Here is a 19413-nt window from a genome sequence, read left to right as displayed (position 1 = left end):
AGAGATGAAGGTGTGATTAGATTAGATTACATTACAATGTGGAAACAGGCCCTTCGGCCCAACAAGTCCACACCGACCCGCCGAAGCAAAACCCACGCATACCCCTACATTTACCCCTTACCTAACACTACAGGCAATTTAGTGTGGCCAATTCACCTGACCCTGCACATCTTTGGACTGTGGGAGGAAACCAGAGCACCCGGAGGAAACCCACACAGACACGGGGAGAACGTGCAAACTCCACACAGTCAGTCGCCTGAGGCGGGAATTGAACCCGGGTCTCTGGCGCTGTGAGGCAGCAGTGCTAACCACTGTGCCACCGTACCGCCCACAATTGGTTGCTGATAGGAAAGTAACTTGTGAAGAAGACACAAAGTGATGACAAAAACATTAAGGTAGGTTAACTGGGAAGGGAAAGATGCGGCAAATTGATTATAATATTGGAAATATAAAATTGTCCATTTTGGCCGCAAATAAATAAACTAAATTGTGAGGGATTACAGAACTCTGGATGCAGAGGGAACTAAGTCTCCTTATGTACGAATCACAAAAGGTTAGTTTGTAGACACAAGTAATTATTGGAATCTTATAACTAATCCAACTTATTTGAATACAGATTAAGGAGGTAACGCTTCAGTTATAAGGGGCACTACTGAGTATGCAACTGGAGTACAGTGCACAGTATTGGTCACCTTAATCAAAGGAATTATGTAAATGCATCGGAGGCAATTCAGAAATGGTTGACTAAACTAATATGAACAGACTAAACTGGAATTGGTAGGCTGTGTTGTAAGGAAGGTTTAGACGAGCTGATCTTGTATCCACAAGAATTTTGAAGAGTAAGGGATGACTTTATTGAAACAAAATCCTAAGGGTTTTGACAGTACATGCAGAGATGATGTTTCCTCTTGTTAGCAAATTATGAAGAAGGGTCCACTTTAAGAATTGGGCTTGTCCATTTATAACAGAGGTTAAGTGAAGTAGTTTTGGAGTATCATGACTGGAACTTTCTTCCTGAAGAAGTGGTGTAAGCAGAATCCTTGAATACTTTTAATGTAGACTTTCATAGATTCTTGTTAAGCAATGGGTTGAAAGATTATCAGGGATCAATGGGAATGTGGATATGAGATTACAGTCAGAGCAGCCAGTTTATAGAACATAGAACAATACAGTGCAGTACAGGCCCTTTAGCCCTCGACGTTGTGCCGACCAGTGAAACCGATCTGAAGCCCATCTAATCTACACTATTCTATTATCATACATATATTTATCCAAGGACCACTTAAAGTTGGCAAGTCTACTACTGTTCCATGTCCTTACTACTCTCTAAATAAAGAACCTACCTCTGACATGTGTCCTACATCTATCACCCCTCAGTTTAAAGCAATGTCCCTGCGTGCTAGCCAAGGAAAAAGGCTTTCACTGTTCACCCTACCTATTCCTCTGATCATCTTGTAAGCTTGTTGATGGAAGCTTAATGAAAGGAAGAGCACTCTCAAGAGCCTGAATGGCCTATTTCTGTTCTTGGTTCATATGTATGTCTGTCATGGAGCTCTTAATGAAAAGATTTATTGTTTCCAGCTTTACAGTTACAACATCAGCCTGGCAGGAAGAGTCTCAAGGACAAGCTGCTTGAGTACAGAAGTTGGGAGGTCATGTTGCGGCTGTACAGGACATTGGTTAGGTCACTGTTGGAATATTGTGTGCAATTCTGCTCTCCTTCCTATCAGAAAGATGTTGTGAAACTTGAAAGGGTTCAGAAACAATTTACAAGGATGTTGCCAGGGTTGGAGGATTTGAGCTATAGGGAGAGGCTGAACTGGCTGGGGCTGGAGGCTGGTACAATTGCAACATTTAAGAGGCATTTGGATGGGTATATGAATAGGAAGGGTTTGGAGGGATATGGGCCGGGTGCTGGCATGTGGGACTAGATTGGGTTGGGATATCTGGTCGGCATGGACGAGTTTGACAGAAGGGTATGTTTCCATGCTGTGCATTTCTTTGACTCTATGTGCCCAACCAAATGTCCTCTTCACTGGTCTTCATTTCTAATTTATTATCACTTAAAGGCTTGGTGGTCTGTCTTGTTTCATATTTATATTTTATACTGTTAGCTGATATTTGGCTTGTCCAATTACCTAACAGAACAAATGAACTAGTCAGCTTTTGTGCATCACAAGGAGGGATTATTGATGACACCAAGCTAACTGTTTCCCTTCTCATTCTGACAGAAGATTAAGATGCAAACTGAAATCGTGACTTTTCAAAGCTGTCAAGCTTATATTGTTTGCATCTTGTCTATTTCAGAATTTAAACTATTCAGTGTAAATGCATCTATTTATAATACATCCTCTTGCGGTAATGCTTTCTTCGCTCATGATGAATTTACTATCGAGCATCCTTTTATTACTCTAACTGTTCTCAAAATTATATCAATTTTGGCGTGGTTTTGTCTACTGATGGAAAAGCCACTGGGCTTCACAAAGAAGGATTCTCCCACTAAACTGCCCTAGGGCTAAAGAATCAAAAGATTATTAATATACAAATAAACCTTGATAACTACTATTTAATACAGAAAAATAGACAGGCATTACAGACAACATTACATCTTAAATACATGAAATTGTAAAGTGAACAATGGTTAAAATTTCCTTTAAACAACCATAAAACAAAGCAAAAAGAAAACTCATCAGTTAGGCCCACATTCAAAATAAGTTAACAAAAATTGCCTCCTGGATTTGTTCAAATTGTAACAATCAAACAGCGAGTCACATTTCTTGAGAAGGAAGATTATCTGTTCATTTCCTTTTATAGACCTTCAGGTAGTGCATTCATTTCAAAACTAGAAACTAATTGCACAGTCTAATAATGTGGTATTTAGTTTGTTCGTGAATATATTACTTTATAACAAACTTTTTTTTTGACTGTGCATTCAAAATACAATTAAGATTATGGTGAATTAGGTGTAATTTTTAGACAATAAAGGAAGCTACTTTACTAGGCAAACAGGACCTTATTTCCAGGATAGTAAATGAAACAATGTTGGTTAATGGACATCAAGGTAATTAGTAGTAGCTGTAGTTGAGTCAGTTTGTTCTTATGAAAATGTTACCCACACGCAGAAACTGAAGCTTTGTAACTTGCTTTGATCGTTAATGTAACCACAATAATAATTGAATTTTAATGCACAGAAGGAGGACTTCAGTCAAAGCATGCTTGTAAGAAACATAGGAAATTTACAGCACATTAGGCACACATCATGTTGATCCTGACAGGAAGAAAAAGACCCATTTGGCCTAATCTCACTTTCCAGCTCTTAATCTGTTAACCTGTAATCTGTGGAACTTCAAGTGCATATTGAAAAATTATTTAAGTGCAATAAGGATTTCTACATTGTTTACTCTTTCTTACAGTGGGTTCCATACTCCCAATTTCCCTTTGGGTGAAAAGCATTCTCCTCAACCATCCTTTAATGCTTTTGCCAATTACTTTAAGTCAATGTTATTCATTATTGACCTCTCTACTGAGAAAAATAAGTCTTTCTTTTCACTCTATCTAGGGAGGTCATCATTTTGTACACCTGAAATAAATCTCTATTAACTCTGCCAGTTCCAAGGAAAACAACCCCAGTCTATTATACCCTGTAGCAGTTATTTGAAAGAGCAATCCTGCTTCACCACCTCTTAATAACACTGATGTCTTTCCCTTTCAAGTAAATATTTGTGAAAGTCATTATTGGCTCTGCTTTCGCAACCTTTTCAGGCAGTATATTTTGGATCTTGATAACTCATTTTTAAAAAGTGACACTCGCACGAGCTAAGTAGCCATTCCTGTATTGAATACATGGGCAGCAACTACAAAACTTGGCCAAAGACCATGAGTAACAGAAAAACTTAATACAGTATAAAGGAACACAACCGTGAAAACTTTGGGTGATCTCAAATGATTATTACTTTGCTTTTTCTTCATTTTGGAATATCCCTGATCATCTAATTTTGAATAAATATATTTTCATTAAAATGTATGTTCGTGTTGTATATATTTTTTTACTTTGTAAGCTATGATCAAAGTCTAAATATTGAAATAATGGAGGGATTTAAAATTAACTTTTAAATTTCTAGCCAAACTAAAAGCTTTATCAGAAAGTTTAGCCCTAAATGAATACCTATATGTGCTGAAATCATTTGCTTAGAAATAATCGTGATGTATTTTGCATTTAACAATGTTAACATTTAGAAGACTCTGGGTAAATTATGTTTTGCTTCTCAACCCAAGCACTTCGCTTTGTTTCAACAAGAAAAGTGAGACTAGATACTGCCAGGTAACATCTAAAAACCTAATCTCAAACAATATAACCGCAACTTCTACAATCTCATTGAAGTGTAAGAATTCAGTGGATAGCTAAAACAAAATGTTTACAGTTAAAACGATCATGTTACTTTGCATTTCTAATGGTATTTACACGACTCCTTATCTGTAGGTGTTTTAATACAAAACTAATGCAAATATGCCTGTTCAGATTGAATTTTAATTACTTTTCAGAAAAAGGATTGAAAACCCTAATTCTATTTTGATACTATCTCTTTACATTTTGTCCAGTTAGAGACCATTTATCATTTAAAATACCTATTTCCATTTAGTTATGTATGTTGCCTTTATTTTTTCGTATTGCATAGATTCAGTAAGCCTATGCAAAAATACAACCAAAAAAACTTTCAAAGATGTGTGTAGACTTAATCTATTTCATATTACCTGAAAAACCTCAATCAAAATAAATGATCCATAGAGGAAAATAAAATTTCAGGCCTTGAAACATCTCTCAGAGTGTTGCCTTTATGGTGATATTTTTAAATGATGCAAATGTTTTTTTAAAAAAAACTGGATTTTTCAAGAACAATTCCAAAAACAGCATTATCTTTGGTGCATGTAAAGTGGAGTTAATCCTAAAGGTATTCATGGTGTTCAAACATCAATCATAGAATCTCAGCGACGAGGAGGTGGAGGCACAGCTGGTAATTGCTGCATTTGCAGATGGTCATATGTGTCCTGCGTAGCTGCACTCAGTCCCTGCAAAATAGTTCCATGAGATTCTTAGCTCATTGGGTATATCAAAAGGAATTTATTTCCCGAAATACACTTCGCTCTGCAGAGATAATACCATGGCACCTTTCAAGAAATCCAGACTTGTAGAGAAAGTTGGTCAAGGATACCTAATTTTTCAGCAGATAATTCTTATGCATATAACAACCTGCCAAAGCACAGGATTACAGAACATTGCTTTAAGTTGTTTCTATTTTTAATTTTTCTTTATAAAAGGTCAGATTAAAAGTTTTGTCATGAGCATCACTGTTGAACAGTGATGCAGCAGAGAGTGCATAAGTCAGAAATTTGGTATGAACAGGCAAGAAGATGCTGTTTTATTCCCTTTGTAAGTATTGGTTCACTGACTAGTATTTCAAGATTTTGACCAAGTTGAGGACTTAAAACGTGTTAATGAACAGATGTAACAAACTGTAAAGTGGACATAAATAACAGACCAAGGATTGGTTAAGCAGATTGTGTGGCTGGACGATGATGTGTAGACTTTTGTGGATAGCAATACTAAAAAGTGAACACACCTATGATAAATGTCTCCATCTCGAATCTCTAGCTTATGAATTATTGGACTGCACTGCAAGTTGGCATAAGGAAGGGAAGCAGTATCTAGGCAGTTTACTCCAGACTTCAGACATATCTCTTGGAGAGGTGCAGGTTTTGAATAGAGTTGCTATAACAATAATATGCTGTGTAATGGGGGAAGGGCACCTTCAGAGGGTGAGGAATCATAGAAACTAATCCTGTCCAACAACATTGATGTATTTGTTACATTTAAAGATGGCAGAATGCCTGAAATGTTAACCAAATGTCAAGGATGCCAGAAAGTGGGAACTAAATTAAAGAACAGGATTTTGAGAACAGAAAACTCTGAGTTATTACCTGATCCACATACAAATTGGCATAAGGACAAACAAGTTAAGAAGGTGAACAGATCACTAAGAGTAATGTGAGAAAGGCAAGTTCCATTTTATTCACCATTGACACCAGTACTCGGGTGGAAAAGCACTTTTGACCAAAAGTACATCAGGAAGTGGTCAGCACATAGTGTCCTTGAGACCCAGCAGGAAAAGGAGAGGGTGGATCCTGTCATGTGGTTCCCTGAGCAGACAGTGAAAATCATTTGCCAGAACTTTTCAACAAGCACCAAGAAATCACTTGACTGGTGGTGAGATCCTTTATGCATGCCCAGACTCTCTGCGCCACTGCATGCTGCCCTTGAAGTGGTTACAGGGCCTAAAGACTGTCACACATCTCCTTCTGAAATGTGCCTAAGCAAAGGAAGTCTAGAGAAAGATGCAGTGTTTGTCCTGAGCAGCTCTGTGAATCAGGACTCGGTGCTGTATAGTCTGTTTCTTGGGACGCACACTGAGACAAACACTGACTTTGCCTGGAAGACGATCAACTCAATGAAAGACAGTCGTTGTCTGCCTGAAACTTGTTGGTCTTCCAGCTGAAAAAGTAGACCCTGACTGAGTGTTGCAGACTGGCATATTCCAAAGTCCAGGACTACATGCCACAGGATGCACTAAAGCTTGGGGAAACACACAAAACTACAGCAGTAAGAGACAACATAAAACTAAAAGAAAAAGCACTTAAAACTGCAAAACAAAAGCCTGGTCAATCGGAAAGGTGCAAAGGATGACAAAATGTATACAGCTACAGAAAGCGGGTATGAAAAAAATGCAATGGATATCCAAGTTCAACACAAAAATGTTCAATCATCAGGAAAAAGAAAATGGTTGCTAGCAATATGGATCCCTTGGAAAGTGATAACAGTGATATTGTCAGTGAAATGGTGAACAAACTGAATAATTTATTTGTATCATCAGAACTGACAGTGGAAAAACAGTTGAATCTACAGATATTAAAGGAAGATAAGTTTGAATCAGTGATTTAAAAACTAAGTAAAATAGCAATATTGAAGACTATAATGACACTTTAAAAGTCACAGATGTCAGCACCAGATGATTATATCAAAGAGTTTCAAATAAAGGTGAAAATTGCAGGTGTCCTAACATTACCAAAGTTCAGTCAATTTGGAAACTGTGAATTTAGATTGAAAATTGTGTCAGTCCTTAAGAAACGAGGCAGTAAAAAACCAGTTGTCTAAAATCTGACCTCTTCGAAATTTTCAGCTGACCAGAGAGAATCAGCCTGGACTGAAACAGTAGGAGATGCCTGATGAATCTGAATAAAAGTTATGAAGGGGTGACCACATTAATAAACAGGAGAATTTCTAAGATTTTTAGTTACTTTGCTTCCAGAAGCAATTTGATAAAATGCCTCATAGAAATGTGGCTACAATTGAAGCCGATCGAATCTCATGCTTGGTTAGATGATGGGGTAGTGGTAATGTCACTGAACTCATAACTCCAAGGGCCCAGATTCTGTGGTCAAGGGTTCAAATCCCACTATGGAAGCTGCTGGAATTTAAATTAAGTTAATTTATCTGGGATTGAAACCTAGTCTCAGCAATGGTGACCATGAAACTTTCAATTGTTGTAAAACCCCATCTGGTTCACTAATGTCTTTCAGGGAGGTACATCTGTCAGCCTTACCTGGTCTGGCCTACATGTGACTGCAGACCCACAGTAATGTGTTTGATTCTCAACTAACCCCTGAAATAACAAGCACCTCTCTTTAAGATCAAGATGGACAAGAACTGATGGTGTTGCCAATGACATCTACATCCCGTGAAAGAATAAAGAAAAGGTTCCCAGATGTGAAGGGACCGACCGGGTAGCTGCTAGTTGAATGTCTAGTTCAAGGGCACATTATCTAGAGATTAGGGCTGTACTTCGCAGGGGTGAAATTAGGAGTTGGCTCCAACATATAAAGGGTGGTAGAAATTTGAAACTCTTCTGCAATGGCAGTTGGTGCTGAATTTATTGTTACATCTATCAACCTTAGTTTTAAAATTTTGTTAGCCAACAGTACCATGGAAAATAAGAAAAGAGTTAACCCAAAGTACGGCCATATTTCTCAAAAAAGTGAAAGAACTGTTGGGGACTAAATGGCCTAGCCAAACAGATTTCCATTAAAGGCTTCTAGATGACCCATCCTTTACAAAAGTGGAAACATTTGCCAGAATTTGTGTATGTGAATTGTATGTGCTGTCTGTAACAGCAAAACGTTGGAGTGGTATACTGCCTTTAACATAGTCAAATATTCTCAGGAACTTCACTGGAACATTATCAACTAGAATTTGGCACATCATTTAAAGAGCTATTGGCCATGAATTTCTAATCAGAGCTGGAAGCCAGGTTGGTAGGATGCCAGGAAAGTGGATAAGTGCTTAGGATAGCTCAAAGTACTGGTTAGGGCAGGAGGGGTCAGTGTTATTCCTGGCAGTGGTGGTGGTGGACGGGATGGGGGGGGTTGTTGTTAGGCTAACTCAGGGGGTTGTGAGACAGTGACTCAGTTTAATAGTTACTCAGGGGTAGGATTTGAATCCTTTAACCTTTCCTTGCGAAACATTCAGTTTAATGAGTCAGAATCCTCAAGTCTCTGATATTAAGGGGCTTTTTCAGAGGGTTTCAGATGCAGGGGAATTGTCCATCGAAAGTTTCAATTTCCCACAATTAATTGCATCAGAGACTCCATATCATTTTGAAGTACAATTTCAATCTATACTGCTCCAACGACTGTCTGGTCTTCAGACATCCAGGCCGTTTATTCAGATTACCTAAATATTGGTTTGAAGAGCTCTTAAAGAGCAAATTTGCAGAGGTCTATGAGTTTCCAAAATTTAGGGACTCAGTAATTAAAGGCAGGACAGGGATACAAAAGCTTCTGGAAATTGTAAAGCTGTATGAGGTTAAAGAGCTTGGGAGTTGCGAGGCTAAGGAGAAATTTGAAATGAGGATTAGAATTTTATGATTGAAGTGTAGTTCAACTTAGAGCATGTATCAGTCAGAAAGCACCTGGATTCTGGGTGAACGGGACGATACAAGTTAGGACAAGTCGATATATAATAGAAGATGGAAGGGAGGCTTACTGGTTTACGTCACTCATAACTCATCTTTAAAAAATAGTAACTCCAGTCATTACTTTCTTACCTGGTAAATGTCATTCCCTCCCTTGCCTCTTCGCTTCGGCTGGGGAAGAAAAACATATATGTTGATTAATTCATTCATCCCTAATACATATATTTTTAGGTACTTCGCTAACTGTCTGTGCTAAATTTCATGCGAACACATTTAACGATAGGTTTTCCAAGTCCTTCCCTGTAAGCAACACATTGCATGCTGTGAGCATATACCAAATAGTCAGAGTGAGGGACAGGCAAAGTCTTTGGATAATATAATTATCTTATTGAGCTGGCATTCCACAGTGTAACTCCAGGGTGTTTCTAATTTGGATTACTCTGCAGATTGTACATACATGTAATAAGGGGGTATGTATGTGTATAAACCCTGAACACTACCTGCACAGGAGACAATGATCTGTGTAGCATTTGTACTGGAGATGTAGATCATTCAGATTTGCAATTTTTATTCAGTTACCAGACAAATTAAAACTGCCACCTTTGACACTAAAATAATTCATTCCTTCCAAATCTAGCACTTTTGTTCAGCTGACACAGTTTGTAACATATACCCAAAGCAAGATATGCACTATCAGACCTGATTACACTAACTTTTACAGTACTGAACAATCGATTGAGTATTTTATGTGTAACACAAGTAAAAGTATACATTTATAACGGGACATGATTATTTACAGAATTTACAGTAATCTGTGGATAGGATCAGTACGCTCATATCATACCTGCTGAGTTGGTTTGATTTCACCGTAAGGCTCACTTCTGTTCTTAGGATTCAGTTTCTGAAATCAAAATAAATTTTGATCTTCAGTTGAAATGCTGTTTAATTACAAATGAATGCACCAGTCATTATGGTTTTCTATTTAGTTATTAAAGGATGTGCAAAGGAGATGCAAGCTGGGTTTTGTTCCACAGAACTTTATTCAGCACCTCCCTCTAATATGGTCACAAGTCACAAGCATTGGTTTATGCTGCATTCGTCCATGACACTTCCTAGATGCTGCAGATAACTGACTGACTAAAAGTTAATAAGGAATATTGCTACAAGTGTCAATAGAATTAAGAGGTTTTTTTGAGCAGGTTGGATGGAAGGCTTTAGTTAAATGTTCAAACATCTACCCAATTCTATCCTGCCTCAAATCAACCCACATCCAAGTTCAATGGCAAAGGGTCTGGGACACCAGCATTAACCTCGCATGAGAAGTTCATTTATTCAGATCAACTCATCAGATTCAACACTTCAATTTCAACAATTATACATTTAATAGCTGCTGGTTGAATTTCCCAGAATCCTGCAGCTGAAGAGACAAGTGAATTAACAGATCCAGAGATAAATATCTCTCCAGCACTTGAGTATATCGTGGAAAGCAACCCAACCTAATCACCCCACAATCACCCACACTCTGTACTCTCATCAACCATCATTGGATCTCTCCACGCCACATGGTCTCTTCAACCCGTCCATAACCTTTTCCTCACAATTTCCTCAAACCATAAGCTCTTAAGATCATCTTTCCCCATTACAAATCCATAAATCTTCTTCACTCTCCCAATGTTACTACGCTTCCCACACGTGCCTTCCTATCCATGAGCTAAGCAACCTCTCAATCTGACTGATTGTTGGCTGAAAAACATTGACAATAAATTCAGTAGGACAAATGCATTACTCATGGCCTCTGTCTTACCCTATAATTATCAGAATGACATTGGGGTAAGTTCTTCAAGGTGCAATATCTGCACTCACCTCAGGGGCCTATATGGTGGTTAATAGTTTTTATATCAAAGTCAAACCATACTCCATTTAATCAAATTGTAAACATATCTGCCATTACATGGGATCATGTGTATACAATCCATGGATAGAAGATGTTGCTGTTTCTCATTATTTACAATTCAGCAGCACATGGTCATTAGAAGTCTATCAAATTCCGTAGCAGATGATTCAGTTGTATCTGAAGACTTTGTGCCAGCGAAGTACAGTTATGTTTTAAAAATATAAGTTATAATCATTCCTCAACAGGGGGAACAGAAAATAACGGTAGAACAGTTACACAATATACGATACAATACAGCACAGGAATCTTGGCTTACCAAGCCTGTGCCAATCCCTAATCCTCATTTAGGCTCACTACTTATTGCCCCTGCATGGTTTCTATCCCTCTGTTCATTTCCTGTTCATGTGTCTAGCAAGATCCGCCTCAAACATTGCTAATGTGCCTGCTTCCATCATGTCCACTGGCAATGTATTCTAATACCCTCCACTCTCTGGCTGAAACATTTACCCTGCAATTCTCCCTAAACTTGCCCCTCTCACCTTGAACCTGTGCCCTCTTGTAGTTGACCCTTCCACCCTGGGAAATACCCACCCTATCTGTGTCTCTCATAATTTTGTAGACCTTTACCAGGTTGCCCCTTACACCTTTCTAGTGAAAAGAATCCGAGATTCCCAACCTCTCCCCATAACTAAAACTTTCCAGACCGGGCAACATCCTGGTAAACCTTCTCTGCACCCTCTCCAAAGCATCCACATCCTTCTGGTAGTGTTGGAACCAGAACTACATGCAATATTCCAAATGTGTTTTATACGACTGTATCATAACTTGTCAACTTTTATATTCGATATCCTGGCTGATGAAGGCAAGCCTTCTGGACCACCTTACCCACTTGTGTTGCTACTTCCAGGGATCTCTGGACCTTATACCTAGATCCCTCTCTATGTCAATGCTTCTGAGGGTTCTGCCATTTATTGTATAATTCACATCTGAATTTGCTCGTACAAAATGCATCACCTCACATTTGTCGGGACTAAACTCCATCTGCTATTTCTCCATCCAAATCTGCAATCTATCCAAATCCTGCTGTATCTTCTGACAATCCTCCTCACTATCTGCAACTTCTCCAATTTTGGTGTCATCTGCAAACTTACTAATCAGCCCACTACATTTTTCTCCAGTTCTTTATATATTATGAACAACAAAGGTCCTAACACTGATCCCTGCGGAACACTACTAGTTACTGATATCCATTCTGAAAGCTCCCTTCACTGCTACTCTCTGTCTTCTATGCCCAAGCCAATACTGTATCCATCTAGCCAGCACAACCTGCAACCCATGAGACTCTACCTTCTGTACTAGCCTTAGCAAATGCCTTACTAAGTCCGTGTAGACAACATCCACTACCTTTCCCTTCTCCAAACAAACTCAACCATGTTGGTGAGACATGATCTTCCCCACATAAACCCCTGCTGCCAATCATTAACAAGTCCTTTCACTACCAAATGTGAATAAATCCTGTCTCAGTACCTTCTCCAACAGCTTTCCCACCACTGACATCAGACTCACTGGCCTGTAATTATCTGGATTATTTCTGTTTTCCTTCTTAAACAAAGGAACATTAACCATTCTCCAGTCCTCCAACTGTGCCTGAGCTGAAAGAGGATGCAAAGCTATCTGTTAAAGCCCAGGTTAACTTTCCTTCCTTGCCTCCCACAGTATCCAGGGATAGATCCAATCTTGCCCTGGGAATTTGCCTACCTTAATGCATTTCAAGACATCCAACACATCTTCCTTCCTTATGTTGACCTGCTCAAGAGTATTAACACATCTTTTCCTAACTTCAACATTCCTCACTTCCATCTCTTTAGTGAATACTGATGTAAAGTACTCATTAAGGATCTCACCCATTTCCTCTGGCTAATTGGATAATCATGGCTAATTTCTTAAAGCCGTATAGTACTTACGGAATAGGTGTCATTATAAGCAGCACCTTCTCTCTGTTAGAGAAAAAGAACAATGAATGATGATAATTTAATAGCATCCTGTTTTAAAACAAAAGTTAATCTTTTTCATGCATCAAATGAGGCTTTCAACTTCCTGGACTTGTTTCAACTGGTAAACATTTCATTGTGTGCATCAGAATCCCAATTTGCTATTTTTGGTTGAATATGATTGTAGGTTGTATCTTACTTGCAACTTCATAAGTATCTTTTGATCCTTGCATGCTTCTAGTCTTTGTTTTACGTAAAGTTAATTATTTTATCCATCCTACTTAGTAGCAGTTTTGCAATAAAGTAACCTTTATTTTGTTTAAATGTAAAGATTTACTACTGTTGTTTTTAAACTGAATCACTTGTGAATGAGAAGAGGGTTCCAGATACACACGCATTCTCAGCTCATGGGCCCCTTTAAAGAAACACCGCTATACGGCCATAAAAAGCGAAAATAAATATTTTCCAATAACATTTTGCAAGTTCATGGAAATAATGCACTTGAGTTATTTTGAAAATATTGAACCGTTACAACTCACTAAATAACTAGCTGTGCAATGTAATGTAGGAATTTCACTTGCAGAACGTTGTACACTCATGCTCTCCTGTCTCCCAATTAGTACTGTTTATGGTGGTGATGGTGTTACAGTTCATTTTGAAACATAGGTTGTAGTCTGGATCTATGGACAGTGATGGGTAGAGGTACTTAAATTCCTTTCCATCACCTGGCAGAAATGTTTCTTGCTCTTACTGCTTGCCGTTAACTTGAGTGAGAAGGATTTTCAGACAGATACACAACCTGTTTGATCATGTTATAACACTTTGTGGCCATCAAGTCCTGGGGTGGGACTCCAGCCTGGGGTTCAAGTTCGGGGGAAGGAACAGCACCACCAGACGTCTGCAGTACTGCCATAGTCTTATGTAAATAACAATTGCAGATTTTAGCCTAAGCATCCCAGAAATTGCAACCTCAACATTTAGAAGATTCATTCTGAATTTCCTGTTATAAAATAGTCCTTTGTCTGCCTTTGGAATTGATTCTTATTTGTTAAAATATAAATAAAAGCAAAATACATGTTTTGTTCCAAATCCAGCCTCTGTGTCCTGGTTCCTTTTGTTAAAGCCAAGTTGGGAATATGGGTCTTGATCTCTCTTCTGCAAGGGCTGCAAAAATAATAGAAGCTCTGATTACTCTGACAAATATCTCAAATATAATCTATTTTCTCAGAGGTTCAGATCATCATGTTAACCATCCAAATATTATCCTTAGTATCATGTTACTCTGTTGATTATTTTAAATTAATAAAAGACTGAAGTAGTCAGCTGAGAAAGTTAAATAAATCTTAAGGTATGTTTTCAAAGTGACCCAAGACTGTAAGATGTTGACTTCTAATACTAATGTTGTGTCAAACCTGATAGTCAAAATATTCGCCAGATCACTTAAATCTCCTGCAGAAAAGCTTTTGTCAGAAGACTGGCGTTAGAAGTTATTCCAATCCTTGCTTTTCAGATGATCATTGGGATCTCCGAAAGTCAGAGATTTGCACTGTGTGCTGTTATGTGTTGATTAATTGATTGATTGATCCATTGACACTATCTAACTTACTGGGAAGACCAACTGTGGAAGTTCTGTCTTGTCAGTACATTGCCTCTGCATCACCAAGAACGGCAAAGTGCCTGTTTGCGAAGTGCCTACATTTCATCTAGTCATCATTTGGCCTGAGGTTGACCTGCAAAGGATCTTTTAGGAACCTTGGTCCCCAGAAGTTAGGTGTGAAGTCCCTGCAGCAGGTGGATACCCCTGATGTCCCTCGATAAGTCTGAACTATGGGACCAATAGTAGCCACTGCCTTGTGCACCTGCCTCAGAAAAGTCAGAACCACTGGAGTGGAATCATACAGACAGCTAGTGATTGATTCAAACACGCACCTCCTTACAATGGAATGGGTTCAAGAAGAAAAAGCTTCTGCCCTTGCTCTGGATTTAATCCATTTGGCCAAGAGGGAGATGCAGATGCTGCCCAGATCCTGCCATGACTCCGCAGCCAAAACAAATAGGACACTTCATCCTTAACTTTGTCTAGGTGGGATGGTGTTGAACGACAACACTTGAGATAGTAATTTATAGCCCAGCCTGGTTGATGTATGGGAGATTGTCTCTGATAATAGCATTGGCATTCTATTTGTCAAACACCAGCCAATATGATACTAACCCACAAACATCTGCCTTCCCAAATGGTTATTTGAGGGTTAGATCATATTCCAACAAGCAGATAGCAAATGGGAACCCCTCAAATAAGATGTGTAGATCCTCTAGCATGATGACTGGAGCTGCACGTATGTGTGCCTTGGAATGAGGACTTTCAGTCAACAGACAAAATTGAAAAGACAGCACTGATCTACCATGAGCAACGTAAGTACAAATTGAAATTGATGTTCTCAAAGAGACTAGATTAGCCAACAAAACAATAATATGTGAGGCACATTATATCCTCAATTATCCACTGGCATGACAAAAGTTCCACTGAACACCTGTGGACATGGAGTGGGTTTCAATGTCAAAAAAAAGTTTGATGATTGAGATGCTTTTGTGACCCCTGATCACCTTCTATCTATTCGTGAGCACTTATGGAGCAACCTTGTATCCAGTGCTCAAAACATCAGCGATATGGAAAAGAGGTGACTTCCCTTAGGGGACTTTAATGCAGGAGTTAGATCAGGGGATTTTTTTTTGTCAAATATGTGTCAGTCATCATGGTATTGGTAAAATAAAAAAAAATAGACAGCAACAATCAAAATGTTGTGCACAGTGTGGTCTGTGAGTTCCTAATACTTTTTTCCAGGGCCAAGATCAGCACAGGCTCTGGGTACTGGCATGAAGCTGACCTGATAAACACCAGACAGTGAGATCTGTCCAGCATTCCACACAACTACATATCTATGACAGTGCAGAGTGATACTGGTCACACACTCATCACTAACAGGGGCAAGGTACAACCAAGGAAATTATGCAAGTCCAAATACAATGACTTGTCACACCTCAATATTCCATGTAAAACAGATGACGAGTGTCAGAAATTCTCACAGGGTTTTTAAGACCAAGCATGCAGAAGTTATTCCGGTCTAGTAAAAATGCAGCTCACCTGACTTACAACCTGTCTCCTGTACTGAAAGCACATTTCAATCTCATGCAGCCAACATAGCCATCCAGATGTCAGCAAGTTACATCCTTTTAACTTCTTCCATGGGATATCAGTGTTGCTGGATAGGTCAGTATTGATTGCCCAGCCCTAATTATCCCAGAGAAGTTTGCGGGATTAGATGCGACTGTCAAACAGGCTACTGACCCCATTGCAGAAAGGACATTTCTGAAAAAGATGGCCTACCAGTTGAGCTGCTCAAATATGAAAAGCTTCTCTGCTGCTATATCTCCTCCTCCTCTGCTGCTGGAGAAAAAGCTGTACCCACACCATGTGTGTGACACAAGCATTTGGTTACACAAGAACAAAGGCAATTGAAGAGATTCGAGTAACTACCACAGCATCTCACTCCTCAGCATCACCAGAAAAGTATTGGCTAACGTTGTGCTAAGAAAGCTGTAATGATTTGCCATGAGATTATACTTGATGCATAATATGTTTCCAGAGTAGGTAGATCCATAGCAGTCTTAACCACCTCGGTCAGCTTCAAGAGGCAGAAACAGAACAACAAAGACCACTTAATTTTGATTTTATCAATCTCACCGTGAATTGGTCAGGGGTCAACTGGATATTAGAGAAAATTGCTGGTCCTTCCCTGGTAACCTGAACAGCAACATTTATCTAGCTCTTCCTCCTGACAGATTTGTGATCAAGAATGGAATGAATTAGGGCTATGTTGTAGTCCCTGCTATTTTTCTACCCTCACTGTTCTACTGCCTGATCCAAACCTATGAGATGGAAACTTCCTGAATCTATCAAGATTGAAAACAAAGTCAAATATGCAGTATGTGACAATCTGAGAATTTCTCTATGTGGATGGAGCTGCACCCATTGCCCAGACACAGGAGCTGTTGCCAAGGCTCAAGGTGCCGTTCCTGTGTTGCGTTCACATATGCCATCAGTTTCCAAGAAAACAAATTCTCGGACATAACATTGCACCTCTATCAGTGATCAGACTCAACCACACACTTTTGAAAACATTTAGTTAATTCTGCTGCCTTGGATCAACAGCTAGACAACCTCCCTATAGTTGAAGTTCTTAGTACATGCATTGGAATGATAGTTACCATTGTGGGCTGACTAATTAAACAGCCATATGGTTACAACAAACTGATGTGAACAATTGAGATAAAGTCATAGAGTCAAAGAGATGTACAGCATGAAAACTGACCCTTCGGTCCAACCCGTCCATGCCGACCAGATATCCCAACCTAATCTAGTCCCACCTGACAGCACCCAGACTATATCCCTCCAAACCCTTCCTATTCATATACCCATCCAAATGCCTCTTAAATGTTGCAATTGTACCAGCCTCCACCACATCCTCTGGCAGCTCATTCCATACATGTACCACCCTCTGTGTGAAAAAGTTGCCCCTTAGGTCTCTTTTATATCTTTCCCCTCTCACCCTAAACCTATGCCCTCTAGTTCTGGATTCCCTGACCCTAGGGAAAAGAGTTTGTCTATTTATCCTATCCATGCGCCTCTATAAGGTCATCCCTCAGTCTCTGATGCTCCAGGGAAAACAGCCCCAGCCTGTTCAGCCTCCCCCTGGCAGATCCTCCAACCCTGGCAACATCCTTGTAAATCTTTTCTGAACCCTTTCAAGTTTCACAACATCTTTCCGATAGGAAGGAGACCAGAATTGCATGCAGTATTCCAACAGTGGCCTAACCAATGTCCTGTACAGCCGCAACATGACCTCCCAACTCCTGTACTCAATACACTGTCCAATAAAGGAAAGCTTACCAAACGCCTTCTTCACTATCCTATCTACCTGCGACTCCATTTTCAAGGAGCTATGAACCTGCACTCCAAGGTCTCTTTGGTCAGTAACACTCCCTAGGACCTTACCATTAAGTAAGGTTTGCTAAGATTTGCTTTCCCAAAATGCAGTACCTCGCATTTATCTGAATTAAACTCCATCTGTCACTTCTCAACCCCTTGGCCCATCTGGTCCAGATTCTGTTGTAATCTGCGGTAAACCTCTTCGCTGTCCACTACACCTCCAATTTTGGTGTCGTCTGCAAAATTACTAACTGTACCTCTTATGCTCGCATCCAAATCATTTATGTAAATGACAAAATGTAGAGGGCCCAGCACCGATCCTTGTGGCACTCCACTGGTCACAGGCCTCCAATCTGAAAAACAACCCTCTACCACCACCCTGTCTTCTTCCTTTGAGCCAGTTCTGTATCCAAATGGCTAGTTATCCCTGTATTCCATGAGATCTAACCTTGCTAATGAGTCTCCCATGGGGAACCTTGTTGAACGCTTTACTGAAGTCCATGTAGATCACATCTACTGCTCTGCCCTCATCAATCTTCTTTGTTACTTCTTCAAAAAACTCAATCAAGTTTGTGAGACGTGATTTCCCACGCACAAAGCCATGTTGACTATCCCAAATCAGTCCTTGCCTTTCCAAATACATGTACATCCTGTCCCTCAGGATTCCCTCCAACTTGCCCACCACCCAGGTCAGGCTCACTGGTCTATAGTCCCTGGTTTGTCTTTACCACCCTTCTTAAACAGTGGCACCACGTTTGCCAACCTCCAGTCTTCCAGCACCTCATCTGTGACTATCGATGATACAAATATCTCAGCAAGAGGCCCAGCAATCACTTCTCTAGCTTCCCACAGAGTTCTTGGGTACACCTGATCAGGTCCTGGGGATTTATCCACTTTTAACCATTTCAAGACATCCAGCACTTCCTCCTCTGTAATCTGGACATTTTGCAAGATGTCACCATCTATTTCCCTACAGTCTATATCTTCCGTATCCTTTTCCACAGTAAAGACTGATGCAAAATACTCATTTAGTATCTCCCCCATTTTCTGTGACTCCACACAAAAGCCGCCTTGCTGATCTTCGAGGGGCCCTATACTCTCCCTCGTTACCCTTTTGTCCTTAATGTATTTGTAAAAACCCTTTGCATTCTCCTTAATTTTATTTGCCAAAGCTATCTCATGTCCCCCTTTTGCCCTCCTGATTTCCCTCTTAAGTATACTCCTGCTTTCTTTATACTCTTCTAAGGATTCACTTGATCTATCCTGTCTATACCTGACAAATAGGTAAAAACAATGACTGCAGATGCTGGAAACCAGATTCTGGATTAGTGGTGCTGGAAAAGCACAGCAGTTCAGGCAGCATCCGAGAAGCAGTAAAATTGACGTTTCAGGCAAAAGCCATTCATCAGGAATACAGGCAGAGAGCCTGAAGGGTGTAGAGATAAGTGAGAGGAGGGTGGGGGTGGGGAGAAAGTAGCATAGACTACAATAGGTGAGTGGGGGAGGGGATGAAGGTGA

The 19413-nt window shown here is 39.7% G+C and overlaps 1 protein-coding gene across 1 annotated transcript in view; it reads right to left on the bottom strand.

The window, feature by feature from the left end:
• Positions 1-2548: 2548 nt before the first annotated feature.
• Positions 2549-19413, bottom strand: part of cd247 (CD247 molecule) — a 47886-nt gene continuing 31021 nt past the window's right edge. Inside the window, exons 4-8 of the mRNA XM_043701015.1 lie at positions 13983-14072; positions 12882-12914; positions 9868-9924; positions 9156-9194; positions 2549-5067 (exon numbers count right to left, since the gene is read on the bottom strand). Of these exons, the coding sequence (XP_043556950.1) occupies positions 4984-5067; positions 9156-9194; positions 9868-9924; positions 12882-12914; positions 13983-14072 (303 nt within the window). The 3' untranslated portion in view covers positions 2549-4983. The remainder of the gene's footprint in view (positions 5068-9155; positions 9195-9867; positions 9925-12881; positions 12915-13982; positions 14073-19413) is intronic.

Source organism: Chiloscyllium plagiosum, chromosome 12 (genome assembly GCF_004010195.1).
Source record: "Chiloscyllium plagiosum isolate BGI_BamShark_2017 chromosome 12, ASM401019v2, whole genome shotgun sequence".
Taxonomy (NCBI): domain Eukaryota; kingdom Metazoa; phylum Chordata; class Chondrichthyes; order Orectolobiformes; family Hemiscylliidae; genus Chiloscyllium; species Chiloscyllium plagiosum.
The sequence above is the reverse complement of the archived record's forward strand: the minus strand, read 5'-3'. Positions and strand labels throughout refer to the sequence as shown.